The 23083-nt window shown below is 35.5% G+C and overlaps 1 protein-coding gene across 1 annotated transcript in view; it reads left to right on the forward strand.

Annotated features, from left to right (window-relative positions):
- Positions 1-23083, forward strand: part of LOC145692014 (inter-alpha-trypsin inhibitor heavy chain H4-like) — a 199556-nt gene that overhangs the window by 151297 nt on the left and 25176 nt on the right. Inside the window, exons 9-11 of the mRNA XM_081767312.1 lie at positions 4447-4844; positions 7971-8333; positions 17415-17484. Coding sequence (XP_081623438.1) covers positions 4447-4844; positions 7971-8333; positions 17415-17484 — 831 coding nt within the window. The remainder of the gene's footprint in view (positions 1-4446; positions 4845-7970; positions 8334-17414; positions 17485-23083) is intronic.

Raw genomic sequence — 23083 nt, forward strand, 5'->3', positions numbered from 1 at the left:
CAAAAAAAGAATACGGTCAATACCTTAACTCAAGTCCATTATGGGCCATAAAGAGGTTAATTATTAACAAATTTAAATTGTTAGCTTTGGGCATAATAAATAAAAATGTTAATTTACATGTATTCTAGGCAATTGTAATCAGAGAAATTGAACAAAATTTCATTATTTTAAACGAACAGTTATTATTACATGAATATATGAAAGAAAGTATAATTATGGTTGAATCCATAATAATATTTAAAGTCAAAGTTCTTTGGAAAACGTATAAATTTGATTTTCATTACTCGTAGTTCTTCCATGAAATACGTGACAGCAATTTTACATAACTGTCATTACTTTCATACGTTTATATTAGAAGTATCTTCTTTTATTCCTTAATATTTATATTATTTGCATAAAATTGGAATAGAACAAGAACACAAAAGCAAGAATTGCTTAAATACGAATTTTTTAGAGAAAACATAAATTCTTAACTTCAATATGTATTCTCGCATTACAAAAATGCTTTCAAATATACTCTATAACATGAAACACGAATAATGCGATTAATATTGCGTATTGCAATCATAGGAAAACACATTCAATATTCTTTTGATCTAACTTTTCAAATTGTTATTTATAACGACATTTGTATCTAAAGTTTTTAAATTAGTTTCATAATCAGAAAATTGATTAGAAGTATTTAACGCTGACGTGGATATTCTAACCACCAATTCTAACATTCTCTTATTCGTTTTGCACTCGACCCAACTAATTTTTCCATTCTTCTCCACACCCACGTTTCGAAGGCTTCCAGTCGATTTTCATCACCTTTACGTAATGTCCACGTTTCCGCCCCATACAGTACAACATTCCACACGAAGCATTTTATGAGTCTTTTTCTCAACTCTTTCTTCAAGGTCACACAAAACAGATTTCTTTTCCTCCTAAAGGTTTCTTTCGCCATTCCTATCCTTGCTGTTATTTTACGTTCGCACTTCATGTTATTACTAAGAATACTACCCAGATATCGAAACCTATTCACTTGTTCTATTTTCTCCCCTCCTACTTTTATATTTAACAGAGACTCCTTCGTTCCAATCACCATGGCTTTTGTCTTTCTAACATTTATTTTCATCCCATATTCTTCAAAGCCCTTTCTCATTTTTTCTAACATTTTATTGATTTTCTTTTCAGATTCTGCAACAAGCGCCATATCGTCTGCAAATCTTAAGCATCTAATCATTCTACCTCCTACCGAAATGCCATCATTATCATGTAAACTTTTTCACTATCTCTTCTAGATAGACATTAAATAGTGTTGGCGAGAGGCAGCATCCTTGTGTAACTTCCCTTCCAATTGCACTCTCTTCCGTCAGTTCTTCCCCTTTCCTAACACTTACTTGTTGGTTCATGTATAACTTTCTTATAAGTCTTTTATCTTTCCATTCCAACCCTATCTTCGTTAGATCTCCCAACAACAATTCCCAATTCACGCGATCAAAAGCCTTTTCTAGATCAATAAATATAACATACATCTCTTTCCCTTTTTCTATAAATCTTTCACCGATCGCCCTTAATAATCCAATTGCATCTCTTGTGCCCTTGCCTCTTCTGAACCCGAACTGCTCCTCCTCAACTTCTTTATTTGTTCTTTCATATAACCTTCTGTTCAGTATTCGGAGCAGAATTTTAGCTGCATGAGCTATGAGACTAATAGTTCTATAATCCTCACATCTCTCTGGGTTCGATTTCTTAGCCATCGGTATCATGATCGTTTTCAAAAAGTCTTTTGGCCATTCTCCTGTTTCATATATTTCATTGCATACTCGGAACAATTCTTTCTTTCCCTTGTCTCCTATATTTTTAATGAATTCGATTAGTATGTTATCTATTCCGGTTGCCTTTCCATTCCTAATCTCGGATATAGCCTTTTCAAACTCATCCCTAAGAATACTAAATCCTTTATCATCCTCGCCTACTTCATTTTCTACTTCAACATTTAGGCTACACGGTCTATCCCTACTCTCATATAAGTCTTCAACGTATTCTTTCCACCTTCTTATGACCTCATTTCTCTCGCTGACTACCTTCCCATTCTTATTTTCTACTGCCAGCATGATACCCCCTTGTTTCCTCCGAAATTCAATAGATTTCACCTCCTTGTACATTTCCTCATATTTCCCAACTCTTTCTAATTCTTCTATGTCCTCCCATTTTCTTTTGTAAAACTCTTCCCTCGCTCTGTCTGTTTCTCTTCGTAACTCATTATTTAACTTTTCTTTTTGCTGCCAGCAAAAAGAATATAACATATACATATAATATTCCTTTGAAAAAATTCTTTCTCATGATAAAAACAAGGAAAGACTAACGGAGGTTTTCAGTATTTCTCTAGTGAAAACCAGCTTGAATAACGGGAGAAATATTTTAGTATCATATCAGAATCTGGCTCTTGCTCCAGTAACAACACAAGAAGAGGCTGATACAAAAACATATTACATGCACTCTTCGCAAGTGTAAATTGAGCAGAAACTGTGAAGATATTTTCTCCAGATACTGATATATTAATGCTATCGACAAATTTCTACCCTCAACTTCCACAGGATACCTGGTTTATTGTTTCAGAAGCTAAAACATCTAAGATTTCTGATTGTATGGTATATCAAGCGTTAGGTCACAAACGAGCTGATGCTTTGATTGGATTGCATTCTCTCTAAGAGACTGCTACCATCGGATAATTTTATGGTAAAATGAAAAGAAGTTTCTTTAATACATTTATGGACGCTGATGAGATAGTACTTGATCTATTGCCATCACTGGGAAAATATACTTTTAATGAATAAACGCTCCGAGTTTTGACAGCATTTACATGCTCTGTATACTTAAGAATCCCGAAGATAACATCCCTGAAAGAATTGTGGTGATGGGTTTTGACTAAAAAACAAGTCGATGGATCATGCATGCCTCCAACACAAAATACTCTGCGTCCGACCATAGGAATAGCACATTTTCAAGCCCTAATATTCGTAAAGCACATATTGCGAACTACCTACAGTGACTGACTGGGGTTGGACTGTTAATCGGATAGGTCAATTCGATTAAATAATGTGTGATATTCCTTCTGGACCTAAAGAGCTTTTCTCAGCGATAAACTTGAATCATGGTTATGAGATAGGCATCTGGAACCGGTGTACGCAGATATCGAATCTGTTACTAGGATAATGCGAAGAATAACAAACTCTCGTGAAACAAGAAGTAACTGAGCTTGTCATAACTCGATTAACGGAAAGCCTTTGTTATGTGACTTCTTATTCTATTCTTTCGTGAACCTGACCGTCCGTTTTTGGACCTCTTGTCGAAAGGCGGAACAAAGTAAAATCCCTGTGTCGTGAAGGAACGGACGGAAATCAGGAAGTGTTTCCTTTGTCCTCCTTTTAACCATTTCTTGTTTTTCTTAGTGCATACTGAATGTGGTGTCATTGTGTAGTGTAGTGTATATTAAAATATTAAGAAGACTTAATGTTATGAAGATTGAAATAAGAAGGACAACTTGGGATCCTGGAAGTGTCCCGATGACTAACGTATGGATTCATACCAGAAGAAGAGAATCCTTTACTTTTCAGTAAATGAATATAATAAGAAAACACATGACAGGGATTACTTATTCTATGTTAATTAAAACATATTTCTAAAATACTTATGAACATCTATAGAAATAATATTAATATGCATCCCATAATGTAATAAATTGTAGGAATCTGTGTAATAATAATTAAAAAATATTAATTGCTTTTCTTGAGTGAAATATTGACTTTCTATACTGTTTTTCCTTGCATTTTATATAGCAACAATTTTAAAAATACAAATTTATTCGTATTTCATGCTCGTTTTATAAATTTAGCTCTTTGGCACAAATTAAAAATACCAAAATAATTATTTTGTCAAAAGAAATATTTTTCTTAGGAAAAAACTTAAAAAAAATGAACGAAAACGGCTATATTTACGTAGAAAGTGCTAATAACATACCGGTAATGTGTAGAACGTACTTAGACCTTTTTTTTAAAAAAAAGAAGAAGAAAATTACAATTGAATGATTAGGAGCGAAGTTATAAAGGGTTAAGCGAGGGATGTCTCATCATTTTCCCAGTCCCTCCCCCTCCCAGTCGTCGGTCTGACATGTCCACCATCACTTTTCTCAATTCCTATCTCATAAGGAACAAAATGATACCACCTACAATACTCTACCCTTAATTTGCACACGGGATGAAGAAAGTGACCATTAGAAAAGTGACAAAATGGTTTCTTTGCATTTTAATTTATTGGCCTTCTTGTAATTGAATAGCTTCTCAAACAGGAGAGTTCACCCTACGTCATACTTAGTTGTGACTTAATAAAATAGTCAAATTAATCAGTAGTTCAGGCAAATTATTCTTGATTAATATTTTTTATAAAATTTTAACATTCCAGGTTCTAATCTCTTTGGAGCTATTATGAGAGGCGTAGAATTAGGAAGACAAACTGTGAATATTCATTATGCCAATGCAACGATCATGAATACCAGAGTTCCAGAACCTATTATAGTTTTATTATCTGCTGGACGTCCGAACAAAGGAGATGAAATATATCCAGAGACTATTACAAAAATCGTTACCCGTAAAAATATGGACCTCCAGATATCCATTTATTGTATTACATTTGGAGAAGAAGGAGATTTTCAATTCTTAACAAAATTAGCTGTAAATAACTATGGGTCAGCTTACAGAATATATGAATCCAGAGATATTGGTTTACAGTTGCAACCTTTTTATAGGGATACGGCTCTGCCTATGCTGATAGACGTAACTTTCAACTACCATGAAGAGCAGGTAAGTAAATGGTAATTACATCCATATGCACTTTGGCACAGGTTTAGTAAAACTAATTGAGATATTGCACCAGTGAAATTAAAAAATAAAGTTAAACTTTTAGACTTCTGTTGACGTTTGATTGATTTTGACTGACACTTCAAAGGTGATTTACAGATTCTGTCATCAAAGTACAGCATAGGTAATTATTGTACAACTGCACTGTTATATTTATAGTATTGTTTTCTTCCGCTGTGTAACAAAAATATTAATATATACAGTAATGCAATTACGAATCGAGACATATTTTATTCGTTACACAGCTCTGCATGCATTCTGATGTTTTGAAACGAATAATATTTTCCGACCTGGACTTTAGCACTGATTTCAAATTTGTAATCATTTTTTTCTATCACGTCAGATTTTTTTCAGAATTCGACATATTCAAAAATTAAGGTTTAGTGGAAAAACTACTAGAAAACATATTCTAATAATTGCTAGAAGATTGACCTTAATTTTACTATGGGCGATTCCTACGATGTCTGGTATCTTTACAATCAGATAAGATATTATTATTATTATTATTATTATTATTATTATTATTATTATTATTATTATTATTATTATTATTATTATTATTATTATTATTATTAGGTATTCTGACTTTTGTCAGGTCCTGGGACTAATGAGCATTTTTGTTTTAATTTTAAATTTGGTCCTGGAAATGTTCTTCCACTCTTGTCGATCTTCAGCTTCCTCTTTTAACTCCCAATATTTTCTCCTATCTTTCAAATCATCGATCAGCTGTGTTATTTTTCTTCCTATTCCTCGCTTCCCTTCTATCTTTCCTTCTATGGCGGTGTGAAGAAGACAATTTCTTCTCAAGATGTGTCCAATCCAATTGGCCTTTCTACGAAGAATGGTGGCTAGAAGTGTCCTCTTCTCTCTTATCCGTTTTAAAACATCTTCATTTGTTGCTCTCTCTGTCCATTTTATCTTCTCCATCTTCCTCACATACATCCTCCTCCGGCATTATTATTATTACCGATAAAATCATAAGGATGTCCGAACACCCATCATATACAAAAACACACTGCAAAATGAAATTACACTGAACAGCAAAGGTATCTGAATACAACAAGAAAATATACTTCGCTAAAAAGAGGCTGTGGGGTATATTTAAATACTCCCCAAGCACATTTTAGGGTTAGTCACTACAAATAAAGTAGGCAGTGGAGTGAAGTGAATACTGTTCACATTATGGCGAGATGGCAACGTCGCAAAACAATGTTATATAGAAATTACCATTGTTGTCAATGTTGCCAATGTAACCAATGGTTAAATTTAGCCATTTTTACATTATGTTTTTATAGTAAAAATGGAGTTTGGCAATTGGGTATGATCTTTGGAACTTCTACAATCATAATTGCCATCTTATAACCGTTTCTGTTTACCAGCAATTATACGCTTTCGTTAACCACAGCTTCTTCAAATGTATAAAAACGAAACTTGATTTTATTTTGTTTTCAATAAGCTTATATTTTTAATTTACAATGTATCTTATGCGCCTTATTTGTGTCATCCTCGCTTACTTGTGTTGACTTCGGATTCTTCGCCTTCCTATGGACACGAGTAATTTGAATAGGTGATTAAATTGCATATTAGCGGTTTTTCTTTGGCTAGGACTGCCTATTTTTAATGTTAGGTTAAATCTATAATGCACCGATATATAGCTAATACTGCGCAAGAATTGAGAACGGAAGAACTAACTCAAGGGATGTTTAATATATTTGGCATTAAGGCGAGCTAAGCGTTCTTCAAATTAAGAGTAAACATTTTTGGTTTGAAAAGGTTAAGAAGAATATTACACTATTCTTTAGGTGTATACAATAAAATTAACAAATGTTTTATTGTCAAGCTACTTTGGCTATAAATGTAATTCTATTTTATGAAGAGATTAGCCACTTTTAGCTATATTCTGGCAGTCAAGTAGCTACTTTCTAATTGCTCCTGTTGGCAACACTGATGGTTACTAAAACAGGTTGTCTAAGAAGGACTAGCTCAGGAGAGTAATGCTCCCGGAAGTAGGAACGAAAAACACAGTTCTCATTGGTTGGCGTTATCCATTTCTTGCCACGTTGCTTCAAATAGCAGAAATCAAACTATTGTTGATGTCGGTCTTCGTGGCCGAGTGGGCTAGTTCTACATGCTAGTAACAAGAATCTCTCTTGGCGTGAGTTCAAACCCGGCCCGAACAAAGTTTTTTTTTACATTTTTATAACACTTTTTAAATTAAAATAATATGAAATTAATACTCAAAAAAGTGATTTACTTATTTTTGTGCAGATAAGTAATAGTGGTGGTTGTAGGAATGGGTCAGAAGCTCCGCAGAGCTCGTATTGTTCCCCTTGTACTCCATGATATAAATTTTGTGACTAACTTTAAAAAACTGGCTAGGATAGCGCGTAAAACAGCTGACTGGAGTAGCGCGCGGAAAAACGTACTTCCGGAAGCATTACTCTCCCGAGCGGGTCGTGTCTAAGAGCTACCAAGTGAAGATGTTTGACTGACATCAGTGGCGGATATAGCCTGGGGACGGGGACATAGCCCCCAGTTTTTTGAGTACGGTGACAAAAATAATTGAAACCATTATTTATATATATTTGGAAGATTATAGTAAGCGTTGCATTTTATTCTTTATTGGAATTTTGAAACATTAAATATAGTGTCAGTTGCAGTCCTGTGTTATGCAATGTGTAAAACAATACTCGAGGTGAACAATGTAAACGTTCAATCTAGCCATAATATACATCGGAAGGGAGTTAAATTTGAATCGTCTGCAGGGCCCATAAAAAACTCTAAACTTGTCTGAGTTCTGACTGCCCCCCCCCCCCAGTTTTTACCTTCTTGATAAACCACTGACTGACATTAAAATACTGTAACTGCATATATTTTTTTACTTAACAATGTTTGCAACCACTGTTCTTGGTTTAATATTGCCATTGGGAAAATACCTATATTCCATATATTCCTACCGGTTCATTCTCTAACTAGCGCACAAAATCAGAAGTTTCTTGTGTATACATAAATAAGGAAATAATGTTTGTAACTTTTTTTATTCTGAGACTTACAATTATATTTTTCCAGGTTGACTGGCAAGGTATGAGTAATACAAAGTTTAATGCAATGTATTCTGACACTGAGCTTATTGTGGTCGGGAAATTGTTACTGGGCCACTACAGCGGTCGACTGTCTGGGGTGATTCTAGCAAGATGCGGCGATGGTGAGGTCTCTTATCTCATCGACAACCAATTTTACATGGATTCATCTAATTCGAGAACACATTTTAACTTATTGGCTACTTCTAAAGATAAAGTTGGAGACATGGTGGAACGCATGTGGGCGATTATTAATTTAGAACAACTCGAACAAATGGCATTGACGTCAAATGATAAGCACACCAGTAAGAAAATAACCATAGTCAACAAAATTATTAGCATCGCAATGAAGGTATGAATAGCAATTTAAGTTAAATTAAATCTTCTATTACCAAGCAGGGCAATTCAATTACCTCAAAGTTTGTTTTACTAAATGTTTTGACGAAAATACGAGTGCCGTAAGGAACGGGATCTCACGACGAAACCGATTCAAGTGTGACACGAAGTTGTGAACACGTTCATGCGCAAACGAAGTGATTTTGTGTACAATTAAACCCATTAGAGGGAAAAACCCTCGATCTCAACCGTTCCGGAGATATAGAGAAATAAGAGGAAGGCTGGTGCTCTGATATTTTGCGAACTTTTGAATACGTAGCAGTAGTACAAGTAAAAGAGACGTTTAAAAATGAAGAATTCCTTCATCCACAAAACTTTAGTAATATGTCGCCTTAGACATGAGAGTTACATAATTAAAGAGTCCATACAAATTTTAGGGGGGAAAATGTCTTGGAGTGTGAAGGCGAAAATAACGGAGTTCCATTGTTGTCTGAATTAGGCGTGTAAGGTGTCTATGTATGAGTTTCTTGCTACTCTAAATCGAACAAAAGCATCGTCAGAACAAATAGGGTGAAAATGTAAAAATGGTGGCCGTCCGAACTTTCGAAACATTTGTAACTTCTACAATTATTAACCGATCGAAACGAATAGTGGCCCAAAATTGCGTTTTACTATATAGTAGTCGAGGGTGAAAATAGGAAAAATCCATGAAAAGAAAATTAACTTTGTAACAATATGTTTTTGTTCCATAGTATATGATTTCTTTTTCTATGACACTTTTGCACAGAATACAACATTCTATATTTGTTCACATAATAACGTCTCTGTTCCTTTGGCAATATAATTAATACATTTTTATATCACCTTTCCTCACTTTCTACGAACTAAAGACATCATATATTTGCAAGTAATATCATACAATTTTGTTCTTCGTGTCAATGGCGTTTGTTATTCCTCATAGACACTACTTTTTCCGGTGCAGATTAACAGCTACGCCACTCACCTCAACATTCAATACTACTTCTATTCGCTCTGGTGCATCTTTCGTAACGTTTAAATGCAATTTTCAATCATATTCACTCGCAACATAGCCAAAAATCCACTAAATATCAGAGCACCAGCTTTTCCTTTACCCCCTAAATCTCCGGAACGGTTGAGATCGAGGGTTTTTCCCCTCTAATGAAATTCATTGTTCACAAAAACACTTCGAATGCGCATAAGCTCGTCCACAATTTTGTGTCACACTTGAATCGGTTTCCTTGTCAGAGTGATTAAGAAAGACACACCAAAGTTAATAAGAAGAATTTATTATACATCTGAAAACTACTTCTTTGCTCTATCTTTTTTCAATATAGTTTCCATAAACATTCAAGTACTTATTATATCTCTGCACTAGTTTAAAACTTCCATCAGCATTAAAATCTTCCGGCTATGCCTTGAGCCACCCTGTGACCGCATCTTTCAGCTCCTCATCAACACCAAACCGCTGACATCCAATACACTTCTTCATATGCATGAAAAGATGAAGAAAAGAGATTGTGAAACATCGATTTTCACGAACTTTTCTCTCAATCGTCTGAACGAGTTCCTAAGTGACCTCTGATGGCCTGCCATTCTTCTCTTCGTCATGAATGTTTGGTCGTCCAGCTTCAAATGAACAAACCTATGCACGAAAAACTTCTTCACTTGTCACACTTGGTCCATATACGGCACAAAATTGCCGATGCTGCCGAATATTGTTTTGCAGTAGAAAAAACAATATTTCTCGCACCTTGCACATTTGGAGTTTTTTTTTTATTGTAGCATACAATTTGAAACGCTATAAAAGTGGAGCTAGTGACCAGACAACCTTTATTCTATCGCCGCTGGATGCAGACTCATCTACCGCACGTCTGTGGGAAGATGGTAGCGCTGCCCCACTAGTTCACGCACAGTGACGAATCGGAGGTTACTTATGAACTCCGAAATCGTCTCTTATTATAGAGAAAATTAGGTTTCTATTTACATATTGTTTTTTGTAATAAGAACATTTTCTTCGTTTAACGTCCCACAAACATGGAACGAGGCTAAGGGGACGGTAATAATAAAACAGACGATAATGGCCGAATGAAGAAGATCAGAGGAAGCGGGAGAACTCCAAGAAAATCCACTCAGGCGGTGGTTCACTACCACAAGGCGCACTAGGCGGCAGATAAAACCGAACGAGAAACCCCATGCACTAGAGGTGAGCGTCCCGCGGTCCTCCATATTGTAATAAAAGATGAACATTTTAGTATGCTTGTTAATATACTAATTACTGTTTAATTTATATCAAGAAGTACGCTATAGTGTAATTTAGATATCCCTGTTGGTATAATATGGTTAATGGTTGCATAATTAAAGTATATTGTTGGTATATTACTAGCTATATACACCAAGTTGGGAACAATACTCAACACTGTAAATTATGTCTTATAACAACTAACATTAGTATAAAAATTATGAACAAGCATTGGAACAATGCGTCTGGATAACTTATAACAGTTAAAGTGAGTTTGGGTAATTTCAAAGTGCGTAAAGTTTCTATTTTAATAAAAGTGTTCAGTTCATTCGTTGTACACTGCTGAAATGATTTTACATTTGTCGTTTATTAAAGACAAAGCCAAGGAACAAGATTCACTGTTAAAGGAAGTTATATTTAATGTCTGTTTCCTGAAAAAAGGAGAAAAAATTGTAGGATAATCCAGTTATTATTCTTAGTAGAAAATTGTATATTTTAACCTATGGTAAATTATAAGTTAAATTTATTAGTAAAGCACTCAGAGTAAATGTATAGTTTGATTTATTGTGGTTTAATGTTCCTCTGTACCACCCACCTTGTATTTACTCCTTCAAATATGCTCGTATAACTTAGTATGCAAATTAGGCTTTCATACTGGGCTGCGGCAGACCCTGCTGTGCTTGGATAATTTAACTTAAAATCTTGAATGTACAATAGACAATTGAGTATGCGGCCTCCTCCATACTTTCTGGCCTAGTTCCAAAAAGAAAATACCAGAAAGAACTGCGTAATAAAATGAATATTTTTGAAGCATATCTTCCACTTTAATCGGTCACGTAACTAAGGGAATAAACGGGAATTATGTCCCGGGCGCCGGATTTGGTGGTGCAAAACTGAACAAACGTTTATTTTTAGTATAAGGCAAGGAAAGGAGCTTTAGCAAACTAAAGATCATAAAAATACCTCGGAAACTTGACAGGAAAACAACGACTCACCAGAATTAGAATCATATCCATAGAGCATAAGTTAGCTTCTAAGCTATTTTTAGAGGACATTGTTAAAAAACTCTGGAGCCAATAGAATCCGCAAAGTTAAATTTTAGTTCCAGTTTTTTGTGTTTTCATTTAACTTATTTAAAAGATTTGTGAAATGTCTGAGTATAATACTCGAGACAACAGCTTGACTGTTTGTCATAATTAAATATTATATTCTAGAGCGACAGACTGTTGATTCATTCTACACATATGCACATCTCGATATGTTTGTTAGTGATGGGCCAACAGCTTGCACTTCCTGTTGTCTTCATATTACTCCCCTTCATTGTTTCCTCTGTGGTTATGCGAAGGATATTACAACCCCAGTACCTGATCTTGCAACTCTGAAAGAAAAGATATTTCACAGAAATTATATCTATCCTACAAGTGATGTTAGTCAGTAAATGGGGTAAAATCCCATAACGTCTAGATGTATTAAGTACTACCAAAGATGTTCATGGAGGCATATAAACAAGCGAATGAATAGGCAAAGTTACACACCGTGAAACGAAACGATGTGTACGCTTTACCTGGTAACTATACAGGTTATTATACCAAGAAGCCTATATGGCTGGAACACACAGTTCCTCAGGATTTACAGAGTTCTAGTATAAAAGCATTTGTATAGGAGAACTCTGGTTAGGCCTAGAAGAACATTATTATTAAGTATTATTACGTATTCTGCGTTCTGGCAGGTCCTGAGACAGATAAGTTTTTGTTTCTTCTTAATTTTCAGTTTGGGCCTGGTAATATCTTTTCCACGGTTCTGGACATTTAGCTTCCTCATTTAACTCCCAATATTTTCTTCTATTTTTCAAATCATCGATCACTTGTATTATTATTCTTATTCCTCGTTTTCCTTCCATCTTTCCTTCTATGGCGGTGTGAAGAAGACACTTCGTTTGCAAGATATGTCCAATCTAATTAGCCTTTCTACGAAGAATAGTGGCTAGAAGCGTCTTCTTCTTTGCTATCCGTTTTAAAACATTTTCGCTTGTTACTCTCTCTCTCTCTCTCTCTCTGTCCATTATATTTTCTCCATCTTCCTCCAACACTACATTTCGAAGTTTTCAAAAACATTAATATTTTGTAGTAGATTAATAATACAGACGTGAAAGTTGTGTCAATCTGTTAAGATATTAAAAATATTTTAATACGTCACGTCTCATTAAGGTTTTATAAATGAAAATCCATTGACACTTGCAAAATATGCTCTAACAAGTAAAGAGCTCAGTGGACAATCTAGGTATGTTCCAAGTGGTTGTTTGTTCCCCAACTGATAGACGATGCTACTCTTTACTCGGATCTGGAGGTCCGTAATTAAATTGATATGTTTGTTAGTTGTGGGCGAAGAGCTTGTCCTTCCTATATAGAGAAGTATTTCTTCTCTAACTTCCATAATGTCCAAGTCTCTGAACCATGAAGTTCAATACTCATTATAAAGCACTTGACCAATTTCTTTCTTAGTCCAATATTAAGGCTTCTATAAAGGTAACCAAGAAAGTTCTGCCTCTTTTTCACGCACCTCCTTCGAACATCAATATGTCACCTAAGCGTACATGGGAGATCAAAAATAGTCCCGATCAGTATCGACGACCTTCTGCCAAAATTCTGTAAGGCCATCCCGGTAGAACTTAGTGGACCGTGGAGCGAAGAGAGTATCAGGTGCATTTTGCACCTCTACTAGGGATTTTAAATGTCCTCTAAGATGGTCTACAACGAATGGAACAGGTGATAATCGGACGGTTTAATGTCCCGGGATTATGGCAGCTGTAATAGTGTTTCCTATCCAAGGCGTAGAATGGTATCTCAGGTCATCCTAGATACGCGGGGGTTACGTTGTCCTGTAATAGGAGGACCCATTTGCGATTCAGAAGTGCTGGATCCAAAGTTGTGAGTTTTCTTGAACAATGCTCAAGTGCTGACAGTACACGGTTGCATTGATTGTTTGACCAGCTCGTAGCAGTTCCCGATGCACGATGACCCGGGCAGTCCACCAAACACACAGGATGACCTTCGTCTGGTACAGTGCTGGTTTCGGGTGTTTTGGAACGGGCTAACCAACAATGACGGCGACGTGTAACTTTCTACAAGACCCACTTTTCATCACGTGTCAACACCCTGTCTAGAAATGATTCTTTCCTTACACCAGACAACAAAGAAACATAGGTGTCTGCTCTCGTTGCCTTCTGGCCTGGAGTCAAATAATGCGGTACCCATCGACCTAACTTATAGTGCTTCTCAAGTTAATGGAGGTGCTGCCGAATGGTTTCTCCAGTCCCCTAAATTGTAGTCCCAGTTCCTCACATGCCTGGCCACTGTTCGCCTCAATTGCTGCCTAAAGATCTTGTACATGTGTACATGTGTTGGTCTTCCGGCAGGTGGTGCGTCTTCGAGTGTTACGCCACTCTCCTAAAATTTGTTAACCACTGCACTTCTCCGCGTAATCACGACACCCTCACGAAAGACCTGGAATATCTTCGGCCCCGCTGCAGCGGTGTTTGACCAAAGTTTGAACTCACACAGCATACACGCTGTTATGGCGCTCTGTGCAGGTCCCATGTTCACCCTTTCCTTACGCACGTTCATGGTGTAACTGAACTGCCACAACCAGGTAGGATGTTAGATATTTCCACATCAACATTGACCTTCGCCTTTTCTCCATAATTATTGAACTCACAGTGTGAGGGCCAATTGAACACAGACCTCCACAAAAACAGATAGAATTTTCTAGTATACATTTATAATTAAGTTGATGTTTTCTTGTTGAATGATTCTTTGGGTATATAACAATTCTTGACCTGATCTCAAGAACATGAGCAGATAAAATAAAACAAGACTTTCAAAAGGAGGATGTAACAATTCTGACTTGATTCGGTTGGCACATAATAGGGCCGAGTCGTATTCTTTTGCATTTGCGATGGCAAACATCTTTCAGTGGTCATTTTCTACAGTGGACATTTTCATTAATTAATTAATTACAGTGGTCATTTTCTAATTTCATAAAGGTAGCAACTGTTCTCTCATAACTGAAATATTTAACCCAGCTTTCTGTATTGTAATATTTACGCTGGTAACTAACTAACACCTATGACCCATAGAACACGATAATTTAATGCCACGTTCAGAAAGGCTCTCCATTGACTTCTATCCTTCGCCAACTGGATTCAGTTTCTACTTTGTATATCTATGTTTGCGAGATTCATCTTAATATTATTATCTTATCTGCTCCTAGGTCTTCTTAATGATCCTTTTCTGATTGGACTTCCAGTTAAAACTTTGAAAGCGTTCCTAGATTTGATGACCCGAACAATGTTTTGTAAATCTATAAATTATGTAGTTCCTCGTTATGAAGTTTCCGCCATTCCCGTTCCTCTTGGGTCCGAATATTCGTCCCAGGATCTTGTTCTCAAATACTTTCAGTCTACGTTCTTCCCTCAGAGTAAGCGACAATGTTTCGTAACCATACAGAACAACAGGCATGATTATCGTTTTATATATTTTAAGCTTCAAATTCTTTGGCGGAATTCTCGACGATAAAAGATATTGAACTGAATAATAACACGAATTCCCTGCTTTAGTGAACATTTAATTTCTCCGTGAATATGGTTTTCGTTTGTTAATATAGATCCTAGATATTTCAAAGTATTCACTTTATCAAAAATAATATTTGATATTTTAACGCATCTTTAATTTGCAGTATTATGGTAAAGACGAACTTCCATGTATTTAGTTTTCTCTGCATTTACTTCTAATCTTATGTCCCTGCAAGCGTTTAATAAGACATCTGCATTCCATTCTATTGTCCTATCATTCCGTATTAAATTTACATCATCAGCATACACCATAACCTGGTGAATATCATTGAGCTCTAGGCCCTGTAATTTTTTCTTACAGCGTACTCCAGAACAATGATGAATAAGAATCGTGGATTGTTAATATTATCAAAGTAAGTGTTTATTTCTTAGTTAACGTTCCACAGTTTGATGGTTATGGATCGATAATGATGGCGAGGATGGTACGTATTCTACTACTGACAAGGAAATGGTCCCAACCTGACAAGTAAGAATTGGACGAAATTTCGTATAGATACTAACTTGAGGTAGGTGAATAACTTGGGAATTGTCGTTCGATTTGCTTTTGCGTGCTTTACGAGATATACAGGGTGATCCAAAACACATTGCAGCATAACAGAACTATGCAATCCCATTCCGAATTGGATAAAATTTCGTGTAGGTACTATTGGAGATCGGTCATTCGATTCGCTTTTGAATACTTTGCTAGATATACAGATGCAAAAGTGAAAGAACAGAAGCATTCTGTAGTATAGTGATATAGAACGATGAAAGCTCACACGGGATACCAAAAAGAATATGTGGAATCTCATGGCGATAATGAAAAACGCAGTGGCGTCGCAGGAAAATCTCCCGTTGAGTAAAGCGGGCTCCACATGAAAATGAAAGAAGAAAAAGTGTTCCTTGAGATCCTGGAAAGAAGTACGAGTCTTTGAGGACACATGTCCCTGAAATCGCACCGTTTACCAATTGCAATTAGCACCTTGGAAGGTCAACATTAGAACGGACGCTGGGATCCATTAGGGACACGATTTCATATATGTTTTCAAGAACTGAAAGGAGAATTCGGATCTAAAATTAAACAAACTCTAGACAGACACCTTCCATTTAACCTTGTCGTTGATGTTAGCAAATCGGGAAAACTCACAACACGACATGTGATAAGATGGATGATGAGCGTGTTCATTCCTGATGATATGGATGACACGTTACTGCTATTAGATTCCTGGAGTATACAGACTGATCACGATATTTTAAACTACACAGATGTTAAACAAGAAGACCCTTGAAACACAAACAATTCCTCTCAGTGCTACGAGATTTGTGCAGCCACTTGACGTTTACTTTTTCTGGCAGTACAAACTTGTCATTTGGAGAATTGAAGAACACTTTCGACACAAGATTATACTTGAAAATAGTACAGAAAAGTTGCAAGATAGAGTCTTTATAACGAAATTACATTCCGTGGTCTATCATCAATTCTTTTCCCCTGCACTGCAAGACATGTTAGAGTAAGCCTGGCGCAAGGCTGGATTGTAACATAAGAACTGAATAGTAGTTTCCGAAATATTCTTCAAACTCTGTTTCAAGTTGACGATGATATATGTGGAACAGAAAATTGTGAGGCAGCAGTATTTCTTACCTGGACGTACTGTTGTCCAACTTACTTCGTTTGCAATCCACTTCGTTTTAACTTCCATTCAATATATTTCAACTATAGTGCTATTATGGCTTTTGTTAAAGTAAAGCGTAGATCTTCGGCACTTGCTCCTTACATAATTATCTTATGTTTCATTCCTTTTTACATCATCCTATATGTATGTATCGTAAAGTACGCAAAAGCGAATCGAATAACTATTCTCACGTTCTCAAATTAGTATCTATACGAAATTTCGTCCAACTCGGGCTGGGATTACATAGTTGTCTTATGTTGCATTGTTTTGTATCACCCTGTATATCTCGTAAAGTACGCAAAAGCGAATAGAATGTCTATTCTTACGTTATTCACCGACCTCAAATTAGTATCTATACGAAATTTCGTCCAATTCTTACTTGTCAGGTTGGGACCATTTCCTTGTGAGTCACCGGGACAATGAAAATACAGTGTTTATAGATGTCTATAACGTCATTTTAGAAGAAGTAAAATATTGGAATAACTATTAGGAACTAAGTTAAGAATAAACAGAATTGGATCATTTCTTAAGAATTTTTATCTATTCTTTTTCTAGTACTGCTTCGCCACGCAATATACAGCCTTCAGTGTTGCAGTACCAGAACAAGTAGAGGTTACAATGGAAGGTTAGTAAAAACATCTTTAAATTCTTTGTAACTGAAGGGAATATCCATATCTATTACTAGGGGCAGGAGGTTTTCGCAATTTGAAATTAAATGTTGCATTTGAAGTTTAAAATTTCGTATTTTGTCGCATTTTGAGATATAGAATTTCTCATTTTTTCGGTAAGTAAATTATTTTACAAACTCTAATATAAATTATACAATTTCTAATTAAGCCCAATATAGGTAATAAGCAATAAGTCAATAATGCTACTTAGGACAATGGAGTTATTATTTATGCAGTTATTAACAACAAATCACTTCTTTCTTCTTTTACAAGTACAAAACCTTAAAATACACTAGCACAGTATCACCACGATTGCCATCACAAAACACCATACATTGTATTAGTTATACACCGGAAACATATACCGGTATTCATTATGACATTTTTGTGTTCGGATCTCTTTTGTTCCTGTTCGGAAAAAGCCAATTTATGAGAGTGTTGTGGTTCAATTTCCACATGTCCCAGTTCGAATCTTACCTGTACCTGTTTAGGAAGACAATTTATGACACTTATGGGTTCGATTGTGGTTTTCAGTAATCAATAGCTAAATGCTAATTGACAAGAACACCAGTAACTACAAAAAAAAAAAAACCCACACTCAGAGTCCTCAGGTTCGGGCGTTTTCGATAATTGTGAAAGTTTACGCTGTGTGCCCACCATCACTGTCGAGTCGGGCATAAAGCGAAAATATTAACACCTGCAAAAGATAGCTTGAAGTGAAAACCACTAGCATAAGTAACGCCAAATGGTTGCAGAGAGACAAGAAAATATATTTGTACTGCGCTACTTTCAAGATACTTTACCTGTAACCTAGGGCTGAAATAAATTATGCGCATATTGTGAAATGATATTTTAATTCATTAACTGAAGAAAAGACAACACAAAATATCACACATAATGACACTTTTGCATATTATTTCATGATGAATAAAATAGGTTGTGCACCAAATATTTTGATATTTTATATCTTAACTTTTGCGAAAACAAGGAAATATTGAACATCACTAGCACACATGAATTAAAATCAACATATCAAAAATAACGATGATGACCCAAAGAAATTGATTCGCACGGGCGCGGAATGATGCCGATCAAAATATACGAATTTCACGATCGTAAGATCACGATAAATTCCATAAAGATTTCGAAGTTCATTTCAGAAGCACTTCATTTTTTTTTCGCATCACTAATAAAATTTTTCCGTAGTATTTTCCAGCATCAGAGTCGTTGTTAAGATAAATTTTAGTTGTAATTTTTCTTCATTTTTGGCTTCATTTGAGTGAGTTGATAAACTTCTTTTACGAGCGCTTTGACTTTACATGTTGTTGGCGTAAGATCAGAAGGAGCTCTCTCGCGCCTCTTTCTAGCGTCACTTCTCTTGCTTGTTTCAAAGCGTAGGAATACACTGTAGGAACAATAAAATAGTTCACATAAAACATCTTATTTTTATATCACTGTTTGAATGATAGGAAATAATGAGTTTATTATCTTCTAATTGAAAATACATTGAAAATATTGACGTACCTAATAATGTAAAAATTTAGTCATTATTCAAAAAATTCACATTATAACGCATAATTCAGTGCAGTTGGTTGGAAATCGATTCTGCGTGGGTGTCGGTGAACGAACGAACAAATTCCTTACTAAATAAGGGACGACGGGAGTTGCTGAAATGTCTTGAAGAATGAGGCAACTTTTGGGTAGAAAATTCCAGTGTTTTGCTCTTCTGCAATTTCCGGCTGACTGCACATTGATTCCAAGAACTAACATTGTGAACATGAGGGTTGGTTAAAAAGTCGTTATAACAATATCGCTATAACATGTAAAAACATACATACAATACATTAGTGCATATCTTTTAGTATTCCTCGTCTGCAAATTATTATTCTGATGAATGGGCAGCATGTTGCATGTTTCAACATTTTGTTTCATCATTTGTTGCTTTCTATCATTGATTACCAAGCTGTATTCAAAAAAAAAATCTTTTCAAGGTTAGTATTCGTTATTGGAAGCCATATTGCCGACAGGTACAAGTTATTTTAGTTTAAATTTTTCCCTCGTTTGAAAAATTGTACTTTTTGTTTCCGTATTTTAACAACTCAAAGTGACGTTTCTAAAAATTCGCAATTTGTCGCGTTTTGTGGTACATTTCGCTCAAAATGTCAGTTATCGCATTTTGTCGCGACTTCAAAATAATACTTATTACTTTACTCAATCTGGTGTAGTTCGTTGGAAAACCAGCTCTCGGTTTTGTAAGAAAACTTTCGCGATTTCGCAACTTGCGAAAAACTCCTTCCCCTATCTTTTATTGTTCATAATATTTTGGGCGCTACTGCCTTTTCTATATTAGACTCCTGCAAAGTGAGTAAAATAGTCATTTTTGTAGCAAGAAATTCAAAAGTTTATACACTTATAAAACAATCCGAAAGGAACAATTGCTGTTTCTATTTCCTTTAGGATCGAATTTCCTAAACCTAAGGGTAGTAAAATGACCCAAGTAATGACCCAATACATAAAAAAGTAGTCAGTTTGCCATTTTCAAAATGATGATGTTGGACATGTGTAGATACTACCCCAAATCCACCCTTAATATGTTGCAACTCTGATTGTAAAGATAAAGAGTATGTTTTAGAAGACTTCCCTTCCCCCACCGCAAGAAAATTATGCTATTATGTTTGTAATATTAGAATTAAGTCATATAAGGGTATCAAAAGCACGTTTTATAAGAATAACTCTCCCTTAGTTAGGTAATAAACTAGTCTCTTACCATAGCTTTTATTGTAAAACTAATATCCTGTGACGGTTTCGTCAAGTGAGTACTTTGGCTTCATCAGTCACTGTACCTAGGTAGGCATAACAAAAATATGGTTGGTTTTATCAGAAATAAGATTAGTCTTTAAGTATAGTATGGTTGACGGAGGCCAGATGTTAACACATTTAAAATTTTTAGCTTAAAAATTAGTAATATTCTTGGATTTCAACACATGTACACGAAACCTTATAGTTGCAAGGCGGAATACATTGCACTTGCACAGAAAATGTGAGAACTTCCACATTTATGTACTTTTCTGCGATATTAAAAATTACCAAACGCTTTCGTTGCAACTTGTAAGGCGTATGTGAGACAAGTTGCAATAGTGGCTGAGACTTATAGTAATGCATGGAATTGTAAATAACAGTAAGAGCGTAAATTCTAATATATATTACAAATTATACAAAATACAATATGACTATTATGATAAATACTGTTCAACCTATGCTGACATTTTACATAGCTTCTACACCAAATTGCCTTTTCTAACACAAGGGAAGAATGTCTTTGCACTTGCAAAGAACAAAAGTGCCGTACTATTAGAGTAACCTCCTCTGAATGTAATATGTAATGCTGTCGTCTTGCACATAGATCTTTCTAAAACCATTACATAATATTTTAAACTTCAAGTTCGCCTAGTCCTAAATATAGCATACTATATGTGTAGCTTACAAACGTAGTTAAGGGACATACGAAAAGCATCTTTCATAATGATAGACAATAATAATATACATAAAACGCATCTCCTTTCGACCATTTTTTAAAAATATGGCTACCCGTCACACTCCACACACTGTACCGACCCTTTTTCGTAATTTTTATATGCCTTGAGACATAACTAACTAACTAACTCTATGGCCTATGGAACCCGGAGGTTCAATGCTGCGTTCACAAAAGCTCTCCACTGACTTCTATCCTTAGCTAACTGCATCCAGTTTCCACTTTGTATACCAATCTCTGCGTGATCCATCTTAATATTGTCCTCCCATCTTCGCCTAGGGCTTCCTAATGGTCGTTTTCCGATTGGTCTTCCAGTCAAGACTTTGAAAGCGTTTCTACTTTCTTCCATTCTAGCTACATGACCCGCCAACCTAAGCCTCCTAACTTGAGGACCCTAACAATGTTGGGTAAATCATATAAATTATGTAGTTCCTCGTTATGAAGTTTCCGCCATTCCCCATTCCCGTTCCTCTTTGATCCGAATATTCGTCTCAGGATCTTGATCTCAAATAAGTTCAGTCTATGTTCTTCCCTCAGTGTAAGTGACCATGTTTCGCAACCATACAGACCAAGAGGCATGATTATCGTTTTGTATATTTTAAGCTTCAAATTCCTCAACAGAATTCGCGACAACAAGAGAGTTTGAACCGAACAGTAACACGAATTCCCTGCTTTTAGTTTACATTTAATTTTTCTGTGAATATGGTTTTCGTTTGTTAATATAGATCCTAGATATTTGAAAGTATTCACTTCATCAAAAATAATATTTGATATTTTAAGGCATCTTTAATTTGCAGTATTATGGTAAAAACGAACTTCTATGTATTTAGTTTTCTCTGCATTTACTTCTAAACTTATGTCTCTGCAAGCGTTTAATAAGATCTCTGCGTTTCTTTCTATTGTTCTCCTATCATCCCCTATTAAATATACATCATCAGCATACACCATAACCTGGTGAATACCGTTCAACTATAGGCCCTGGTTGCTATCTTTGATTTTCCTTATAGCGTATAATGGCGACAACACATCTCCTTGTTTCAGGACATTTTCGACGTGAAAGCTCGTGGACAAAAATTTTCCTACCCGGACTTTACTTTGGGATTCATTTAAACATATCTTAATTAATCTAATTAGGTTTCTCGGTATTCCAAGTTCTGTAAGGATGTTGTATAATGTTTCTCTCCTAACCGAATCGTACGCCTTTCAAAAATTAATAAATAGTTGTTGTACCGGGATATTGTATTCCCACTTTTTTTTTTCGAGAATTTGAAGAATGATAAATATTTGGTCGGTAGTTGATCGATTTCATCTAAATTCGCTCTGATAATCTCCAATAATTTCATCTGCGTATGGGTCAGTCTTGCTAATAGAATATTTGAGAGAATTTTATAGGATATTGACAGAAGAGAAATGCCTCGATAAATATTAGTCAGTTTTGTCGTCTTTCTTGTGAATTGCAACAATGATTGATTCTTTCCAGTCTTTTGGCAATTCTTTTTTGTTCCAGATAAGGAGAATGAGTTTGTGTATCTTGTACCACAATTTTTCGCCTCCAGCTAGAATTAACCCAGCCGGAATTTCATCTATACCCGGAGATTTGTGTTTCTTTAATTTTTTTATAGCGGTATCTACTTCTATTCGGTTGGGTTCTGGAATATACGATTCTGCGGTGTGTATCTCCTTTTCTCCACGCACACTAGTTTTTGGTTGCGTGTTAAGAAAGTCGTCTAAGAAATCTTCCCATCTATTTAAGATGCTATCCGTATCAGTGAGAACTATTCTGTCAGCTTTCTTTAATATATAAGCACGAGGTTGATAGCCTTTCTTAAATTCGTTGATTCCCTTATACATGTCCCGGATGTTTTTACTTTTACTATTATCTTCAAGTTCCTTAATTTTAGCTTTCAGAAAATCGCGTAAACAAAAGTTATCATCACCATCCGATGAACTATCAGTGCCCTCACAATGCGATCATTTCTGTCTTGTTTCTCTTGTGGATATCTTTCCCGTTTCTTTTCTGGGTT

The sequence above is a fragment of the Thermobia domestica genome, chromosome 8, assembly GCF_964235325.1.
Source record: "Thermobia domestica chromosome 8, izTheDome1.hap1.1, whole genome shotgun sequence".
Lineage (NCBI taxonomy): Eukaryota > Metazoa > Arthropoda > Insecta > Zygentoma > Lepismatidae > Thermobia > Thermobia domestica.